Genomic DNA, 10,096 nt, shown 5'->3' with positions numbered 1-10,096 from the left:
ATCACAGGTAATCTTTTGGTTTGTGATTGCATGGCTTCTGTATTATTTGATCCTGGCTCTACATTTTCATATGTATCTTCCTCATTTGCTACTGGTCTTAATTTACATTGTGAAATGCTTGACATGCCTATTCGTGTTTCTACTCCGGTGGGTGAGTCTGTGATGGTCGAAAAGGTATATAGGTCTTGTCTGGTGACTTTTATGAAAAGGTACATTGTGAAATGCTTGACATGCCTATTCGTGTTTCTACTCCGGTGGGTGAGTCTGTGATGGTTATATTTATATATTACGACTAAATGTATACTTTAAAATTATATATACGTACAAATTATTCATCATCTCTCGTTTGTAATCTCAAATACATGTGAGTTGTGATGAATCCTTCCACTTATCGTAACCTGCCAAATATAAATTGTATTGTCGGGCTACTTTACTTGTAATATTTTTTTGTTTACATGTCCTTTTGAGAAACTGTGTTTTTGACTATCATATTCTTATTCATTATCATTAATCATTAAAATGTTAATTTCTCTTCAATAAATAAAAAGAGAGTTAATCTAAGCAATCCCAATATTTAAGTATCTGTATACGTTCATCCCTTGCAAAAATAAAAGCATATGTTCATCCCTTTAGCTTTTCTATGTTAATAATTGAGTTCGAAGTTTAAAGGGTGAAAAATATTAACAAAAATTCTAAAAGGGAATATGAAATTTTTTTAAAATCAAAACGGTAAAATCTCAAAGAATATAGCGATTTTATTGGTCGACGTTAAGGAAAATCGCTGCTATAGCAGCGATTTGTACAATTTACTTTTTTTTTTTAAAAAAAAATTCAACAAATCGCTGCCAACTTAAAATTTTTTTTTAAGTAAATTGATAAATCGCTGCTGGACAGCGATTTCCTTAAAAAATTAAAAAAAATAAAAATTAAGTAAATTGATAATTCGCTTCCACATCAAAAATTTTAAAAAACATTAAATAAATAATAAAATAACTTTTTTTGTGATAAGACTATAGTTTTTTTACTTTTTTCCAATTATATTCCTGGAAAGTATATGTTCACGTGATGATGCAACCAAACATTTAAAAAAGAATTCATTTACAAAATCTGTTAAAATGGAATAGAGGGTATATGCTTGAACATTAGGTAAATATATGGAGTAAATAAGATAATAAACTAAAGAGTTTAATTAAGGTATAATTAGTCTATAATGAAATGAGAAGGACCACTAAAGCACACAAATTTAATCTCTTTTGAGTTAAAAAAGGTAAATATAAAGGACACTTAAGTTTATGACTGTGCCACGTGATAATGATACTTTTGATATCAAATGTATACTAATTAAAAAAGTTATTTTTTAATTTTTTTAACTTTTTTAATTTTTGATGCTCGACAGTGATTTATCAATTTTTTTTTTAATTTTTGAAGGAAATTGCTGCTTTGGCAGCGATTTATCAATTTACTTAATTTTTTTTGAAAAAGTAAATTGTACAAATTACTTCTATACAAAATCGCTACATCCTTAGCAATTTTATTGTTTGGTTAAAAAAAAATTTCATATACGCTTTTGGAATTTTGTTAATATTTTTCACCATTTAGGCTCCGAACTCGTTAATAATTAGTCAATGTTTATTGCCATTTTATTAAGGGTCAAATGTAAGTATTATACTCAATTATTCCTTTCTTTTTATATTACTTGAGTAGTATTAACCTCACACATTCTTTTACTTATTTTGGTATAAAAATATATATTTAGTAAATTAATTCCTTATTAATGATGCTACGCGCCTTATAACTCTAGTTTGTATCAATTTTACATATTATCAATTCAATTTATGAGTTCTTGATTTGTGAAGACACTATATATTCAAATGGAGGACTATAATAAACATTTTTTTTATTCCAATTCAATGCTTAATAGTTTATATATATCATCCTTAATTAATTGCTTCTGCAAATTAGTTTTAACAAAATATAATTTTTAGTAAAGTCACATTAATCATAGCAATAAATCATATGGCAAGAGAGTCTTTAACTTTTTAATAATTACTATATTTAATAACAAACACTTAAGAGTTATAAATAAGACTCCTACGTAATTGATTTTTCACATTTCATTACTCATTTAACAAATCAATTGCGCAACTATGGCTTTATCAATGTGATGTGACAGTAGTGTCTCAATTGATAAAAGTTAGTCCGAGAATACATATGACGTAAGTTTTTCTAATAGAATCTATTTATATATCTATGTAAAAAGTCTTTTACATGTTCATTTTATTCTCAAATCAAATATATAAAGTTTTCTTAATATGATTGTTTATCTTGATATATGAAAACAAAGAGCGACGATATCAATGATGATGGAACGAACGTCACTTCTACTAATTACAAGGGGAATGATCAAATGTCGGTGCGAAATGACACTCATCCAGGTCGATCCTTTTTTGGGTATAATATAAGGTATTCGTATCTAGTTCCACCATCAATCATATGCTGGTAAGAAAGATAATGCATACAGTATGTATAGATTCAAAATACTTAATTATTTTATAACTAAGTCTATTAAATATAATAATAGATATTCCAGGAATAAACTTGAGGATTGATCTGCACATACCACCAAAGGCCAAGCCAGAAGATGAGGTTTTGGAAGCACAAGCTGTTGCATCTGTAGAACCACGTCGAGCTACAGATGTAGATTTTGTACATTATTGCGAATGCAATTTCTTTGTAAGCTTATATATAAAATATTATATAATTATAATAATAAGATAAACAATCATTAAGTAGAAAAATGAAACGACCTTAAATGTGGATCGAAGTTGATACAAATAATTCATATAGTTAGCGCTAATAACATTTTTTAATTAAACATATGTGAAAAAACTAATATAAAATTGAAAAATCATTCTCATATCTCAACTCAACATATTTTTTATTTTTATCCTTGACCATAGAGTGAAAGAGTCATTCTGTCCCATTCCCTGAGATAAGAACTCTAGGTCAGAGGGCTAATAATAGAAATAGTGTTACCGCTAAAAGTTTCGCCATTATTTAAAGCAATTTATTAAAATAGTACGATTTTAAATTTTTTTACAAAATTAGTGTAAACGTATTTCACAGTAACGTTTTAGGGTATATTTTTATTTTTTAAAAATTCAAATATGTGCTGACGGCGTTAAGTTGAGAAACGTTATTGTGAGTAACGTTTTATAATATGTTACTTTTTATTCTTTACTTCTAATAACGTTTCTTAAAAATCCAATCATGGGTCATCGAATCCTGCAATAAGGCCATTTGGTTGAGTAAACTTGGATAAGATGCCCAGGAGATAATACAAAATAGAAAATTACAGAATTACAAGTCTCCATGAGACATTTCGAACAATCATCTTAAAGATGTTTTTGCATCAGAGCCAATTTTCACATCCACTAATTAAATAAAAATGACGTGATTCGTGGAATACTAGTAACTATTAGAATTTTAATGCACTTTGAGCTAATGCAGGAAACAATTTTTGGCATCTGAATGATAAAATATATGCAACATATCTAGACTAGGTAGACTTTAATAGCAATGACTTATCAAAGAAAAAATGCAGACAACTCCAATCAATTGAAATTTATAGGTATATTAGATTAGATGTGTCCGCTCCAAATATACAATCACGTTTTAAAGATAAAACATATAACATTCTATAGCTATTTTTACAGGATTTGATTCTAAAGTTGCAGGATTGGATTCTTAAGAAACGTTATTGTGATTAACGTTTTAGGAGTAAAATGTGACTCAAAGTAGCGTATAAAAATTCGTTACTGAAAGAAACTTTTTCAGCATAAAACGTTATTGTGAGTAATGTTTTTAGCTTAAAACGTTACTCAAAGTAACGTTTCTCAACTTAACGCCGTCAGCACACATCTGAATTCTTAAAAAATAAAATATACCCTAAAACATTACTGTGGAATACGTTTATACTAGTTTTGTAAAAAAATTTAAAAATGTACTATTTTGATTAATTGTTTTAAATAATGACTTAGTTTGGTCAATATATCAAAGCTTCCTATATGATTAGATTTTTGAGACGATGAATTACTTATTTAAATATTCATATTGAGGATAGAAGAATTACTTGAAGTGGTTGATTTATCATGATGTTGAGAGAAAATAACATATACTTAATAAATAACATATTTCAATTATGAAGTAATTAAGTGTTGATCGAATAATTACTTTACTAGGATGAACTTCGTAAAAACATCAGATTTTAATAAAAATTGTTGAAAAAATTATTTTTTCGGGTATCACTTATAATTAGAATTCAATTTCATTTACAATTTTTCCGATAATAAATTATAATTTTATAAGAAAAGTAATATATTGACCTTGAAATAACCTGATAGTATTTGAAATTAAAATGTTGTAAATTGACAATGTACCAAACTTAAACTCTAAGTAAAAAAATAATAACTAGCTAAGAATCAATGCTATACCATGGATAACATTAATTTTTTTATGTTATTCCTTAACCAATTTTTTTATTTAATATTATTATTATTATTATAAAAATATATTAAAATAATTTTCATATTCAAATGTTCTTACCACTTTGACTGTAATCATTAACAACTTATAATCCATAATTAGTTGCTTCTAGAAAATAATTTTAACAAAATATGTATTTTTTCAATTATAGCAATACATCTTATGATGCATGTAATCATGCTTCTAGAAAACAATTTGACAATATATATATATTTTAGTGAAATTACATTAAATATAACAATACATCTTAGAAAATTTGGTAAGTGAGTCAAACTTTTTTAATAATTAGTAGATTTAATAGCCATAATTTAGATCGAGCTATAAATAGAACTCTTGCATTATTGATTTTTCCCATTCTATCACTCAACGTTTCTTCTTAAGTCTCAAATTAATTTTAAGCAGCTATGGATTCATCAAGAGGATCTAACTATAACGATTTATTTGAGAAAATTTTCACTAGGTGTACGAATGATGTAAGTTTTTGTAATTTGATTATCAGTCTCTATATATAGAAAATTCTCTTTATTCTCAATTCAAATATGTAATCTGATTGTTTTTTATATATGAAAAAACCAGGACTATGATTTCGAAGATGATGGACTGGTGGTGACAATTTCTTACAAGGGGAATAATCAGAAGGCAAAGGGTCAATCCAGCTTTTCTGGTACTATGATGAATCCCCATCTAAAAGCATCATTCCGTGGTAAGAAACAAAATGCACATATAGACAAGCCAAAAGATGAGGTTTTGGAGAACAAGGCTGCTGCTGTTGCATCTGCAGAACCACGTCCAGCTATACACGACGTGACTCATGAATTATCATGCATACCATTGGTTGGAGGACTCATTCCATCGGCTGAAGAAGAGACTCGTCCCTCCAAGGACCAGCCATGAAGATCGAGAAGCTGATGATGATGATGGAGAAGTAGATCCATGATAAACTATTTTGTGTGTGTTTTATGTGTTGGACTATGGATTGAACAGTTGCCCTACTTTGAAGTTTTAGTTATATTTTGTGTTATGGATATTTTGTGTGTATTTTATGTGTTGGACTATGGATTGAACAATTGCTCTACTTTGATGTTTTAGTTATATTTTGTGTTATGGATATTTCAGTCGTAGTTATTTTAAATTTTATCTTTTTGTTTCAACATACCATATATATATATTCCTTGTAATTACTAGCGCACAAGGCAAAGCGCGTTATATGCAGGAAGTGATTGGTTCAAGAATGGGCAGACGAGACAACATAGATAACATGAAGCTGAAGAACATCATCGGAGATTTAGAAACAATCTGAAGAATGCAGATGCAGACTACATTGCTAGGAATGGAGATACATAACATCTTCCTGAAATGTTGAAGGAACTAGCTCATTCAACTTGACAAAATGCAACTCCAATGTATTAATTAAGAGGAGATTTATGTAGCATTTTTTCATACCTTGGGTATTGCATTATTATTACAGTCGTTGTATTTTGACTGTCATTTTTCAATTTACTATCTTAAATTATTAAAAACTTCAGTATATAAAGAGCATTAGTCTAGGCAATGTGTGTGTATATGTTCATACTTCATCCCTAGGGTTTTCTATGTCAATAATTAGTCTATGTTTATTACTTTTTTATTAAAGGCAAAATGTAATTAATATATTTGATTGTTTTTTCCTTTTTATATTATTTGACTTGTATTGATCTTACAACTCCTTTTAAAAAACTTTGTATAGATATATATTTTACTAAACTAACCTTATTAATGATGTCTTAAAACTATAATATTTGATTCAATTTACATATTATCGATTGAATTTGTCGATTTTTTATTTGTGAACACGCTATTTAAACGGTGGACTATGTACTTTATTTTATTCCTATGTAATGCTTAATAGTTTATATATATATATATATATATCATTATATCGTTTTTTAAATCGATATAATAGTTTAAAAGTATCTAATATCAAACTCAGTACATGAAGGTTCTCTTCATGAGTCATGATGGAGGAGTACTTTAATTTCTCAAAATCTGTTCATTTTTAATCATCAATATTTTCAACCCATCTTGTTCTTAAAATCATTTTATTCTATCACTGACAAAAAGACTCCATACAATTTTATGGTAGTAAAACATTAAACAAATTAGAGATGCCTATAATGGCCATAGGTCTAGAATATATATATATATATATATATGTATATATATATATATATGTATGTGTAATTTGTAGTTGGAACGAAATTGATACAAATTATTCATATGGTTAACTCTAATAACAATTTTGAATTAAACATTTATTGAGAAACAAATATAAAATTGAACCATCATCCTCTACTCAACTCAAGGTGTTTTTAATTGTTTTTCTTGATTGAGATGACATATCAAGGAAAGAACCCTAAGTCAGTATTAATATAAATAGTTGCCACTACAATTCCTAATAATTAGCTGTCTAAAACGGGGTTAGTGGATTATTTCTTTTAATATTCATGATACTAACGATAGAAGGAAGAATTACTTTTAGTGGTTGATTTACCATGATGTTGAGAGAAACTACGTAATACATAAATAAGTAACATATTTCACTAATAAAGTAATTTTAAAGTTAAAAAAATTACTTTAGTAAGATGAAATTCATCTTCTTCTTTTTTTGGTGTTACTTATAATTAGGGTTTAATTTTTTTAAATTTATTTTTAATAAAAAATTCAAAGCAAACAAGGAAGGTACATATATTACCCTTGAAACAATCCGATAGTGTAAAAAAATTTGTACATACTATAGCAGGTCAATGCTACCTAATGACGTCTATACAGTGACGACTAATGGTGCAAAATATTGTATGTATACTCTCTCCTTCCTATTTATACGTTACTATTTTAGATTTCACCTGCATTACAAAACTAAGTCTACTATTCTTTCCTTATTTAATGTTTTTTTAAAATCAAGTTTTCAATCAATAAACATGAATTAATTTATTTTGATTAATTAATTTGACCAATAAAAATATATTATTTTACTTAGTTTTGGTCCAACGTATATTTTCAAGACATATAACTTACAAGGGTAAAAGAGAAAGAATAATATCATTTATGCATTGATTTTGTGAAATGACAAATATTAGGAAGTAACTGTTTTTAGTAAGGACGACATTTAAATAGGAACGAAAAGAGTAATTCTTATATTCAAATGTTCTTACAGCTCCCTCCGTCCCCTTTTAGTTGTCATGATTGAGTAAAAAAATAAGAACTTTAACTAACATTTTATGATGTATTTTTTCATTATATTGATATGTAAAAAAAAGTCAATTTATAGTACTTTTCATATAGTTTTTAAATATTTCAATTTTTAGTTTGAAACATCAAATTAATGTAATTTATTTAAACTTTGATAGTCAAATTGACTTTTAAAAGCACAACATGACAACTAAAAATGGATGGAGGGAGTATCAATTTGCATGTAATTCAATTCATTAATGTTATGATATCCATAATTAATATATTTTGCAAAGAAGTCTTACAAAAAAATAAATTCTATTAAAATTACATTAATTGTATTAATAAATTTCTGGCAAGATAGTCAATATTTTAATAATTAGTGTATTTAATAAGAATACTTTTGATTGCAAATGAGAGCTATAAATAGGAGTCCTTGATTTTTCTTTTGCATTCATCACTCAATTTAGCAAGGCAACTATGGCTTCATCAATGAGATCTAACGGTGCTTCAATTGAGAATGTAGAATGTCCTTTTTGTTTTCATTTTATTTTATTTTCAATTCAAATGTGTATGAATTTTCCTAATATGATTGTTTATCTTTCTTTGATATATGAAAAAGCAAAAGAGCAACGGTACCAAGGATGGGGAAATGGTCGTCACTTGTACTAATTACAAGGGGAATGACAAGATGCCGGTGCGAAATGACACTCGTCGATCGTTAACGTATCCATGTCCAGTTCCATCATACTATGCTGGTAAGAAAGAAAATGCGTATATACATGTGTGTGTTTTAATGAATTACTTATTGTTATAAACGATTCTATTAAATATAATTATAGATATTCCTGGAATACACTTGACGGTTGATCTGCACATACCACGAAAGGACAAGGCTGCTGCTGTTGCATCTGCAGAAGTAGCACGTAGAGCTATACGCGACGACGTGGCTGGTGAAGGATCATGCGTTAAAGGACTCATTCCATTGGCTGAAAGCACTAGCAAAAAGACTCATCCCTCCAACCACCAACCCTGAAGAGATCGTGCAGGAGTAGTAACAACCGAGGAAGATTATGGATTCATCAAAATTTAATTTGATGTTTTATGTGTTGGAACAATTGCCCTACTTTGATTTTGTTTTATGGATATTTTCTAGTTGTTTTTATTTTTCTCTTTTTGTTTAACATATATATTCCTTGTTATAATTACTAGCGCCCACAAGGCTATGCAGACTATGTATGTATATATGCAGGAATAAGTGGATGGGCACATGGGACAACGTAACCTGAAGCTGAAAATGATCATCGAAGATATTACAAACAATATGAAGAATGTAAGATGACACTTTATTTCTATAAGGATGCTAATCAAGTAGGACTTGCATCAGGGCAGGCTCTTATTAAGGCATTGGCCTTCCTCAAATTTCGTCAAACAAAAAAATTATGTATCTTAATTAATCCCATTAAAATAGAAGAAATCAAGGAGACATTGTTTTGGATAATTACATTTTTTTTGTAAAAACTCACGTTATTTATCCTTTTGCACTTCATTTCTTTAAATCTTTGATAGTTAGAGTAATATACTCTAATAAATATGAAGCAACACATATCGTTTTTGAACTATTAACGCTGCAAAAATGTTTAACTATTGCACTGACCTACAACTTAACGTCAATTGAAATTAATGTATATTGTCAGAATATCCTTCACTGTCTAGCAAATGATCATCCATCCTAATCTAATATTTTGTCTGATTAAAGAAAATCAAGTGGCAGATACCTTGGCTAAGGAGGGATCTATATTGAAGGAAGCTAACTCCCTCATACTTTGGACAACTCCTGTTGATTGTTTCTAGTAAAATAGAAGATAAATAGATAAAATAGAGACTCTTTATGTTAGTTGAAAAAAATCGTTTTCTACTATGAAAAATATTAATACGTATGATGTAATCCCAATCCCTTTAATTTCTCAAACTTTACTAGCCATATTCGACCACTTACTTGTACTGTGCATATATATTAAATTATAATATATTATCTTGTCTTTTAGAAAAAAAAAATCTCCCCATGAAAACTCTCGAAGGTGAAAATCCTTCTACTTCTATCTGTAGAGCAACCAACCAATTATAAATTGTAGTACTGAATTATTCTCTTTGCGCCACTTTACTTTTAATATTTTTTTATTTACATACACCATGCACTTGAGGAATCATGTGTTTTGACTATCATATTTTTATTTATTATTTTAATAATTAAATATCAATCTCTCTTTAATAAATAAAAAGAGAACTAATCTAGGTAATCATAATATTTGAGTATGTGTGTAATCTATGTTAACAATTAGTC

The 10,096-nt window shown here is 28.0% G+C and overlaps 1 protein-coding gene across 1 annotated transcript; it reads left to right on the top strand.

The window, feature by feature from the left end:
* Positions 1 to 8,218: 8,218 nt before the first annotated feature.
* On the top strand, positions 8,219 to 9,256 carry LOC107010750. Its single transcript, XM_015210035.2, has 3 exons — positions 8,219 to 8,274; positions 8,375 to 8,510; positions 8,595 to 9,256. Exons 1-3 carry the CDS (start codon positions 8,233 to 8,235, stop codon positions 8,786 to 8,788), a joined length of 372 nt encoding a protein of 123 aa, XP_015065521.1. The 5' UTR covers positions 8,219 to 8,232; the 3' UTR covers positions 8,789 to 9,256.
* Positions 9,257 to 10,096: the final 840 nt, after the last annotated feature.

This window comes from Solanum pennellii, chromosome 2, assembly GCF_001406875.1.
Source record: "Solanum pennellii chromosome 2, SPENNV200".
Lineage (NCBI taxonomy): Eukaryota > Viridiplantae > Streptophyta > Magnoliopsida > Solanales > Solanaceae > Solanum > Solanum pennellii.
The sequence above is the reverse complement of the archived record's forward strand: the minus strand, read 5'-3'. Positions and strand labels throughout refer to the sequence as shown.

Coding starts and splice junctions, on each gene's coding strand:
- LOC107010750 (XM_015210035.2), top strand. CDS start 8,233: ATGGCTTCATCAATGAGATCTAACGGTGCTTCAATTGAGAAT. Junction 8,275..8,374: donor ACGGTGCTTCAATTGAGAAT/GTAGAATGTCCT, acceptor TATATGAAAAAG/CAAAAGAGCAACGGTACCAA. Junction 8,511..8,594: donor AGTTCCATCATACTATGCTG/GTAAGAAAGAAA, acceptor ATATAATTATAG/ATATTCCTGGAATACACTTG.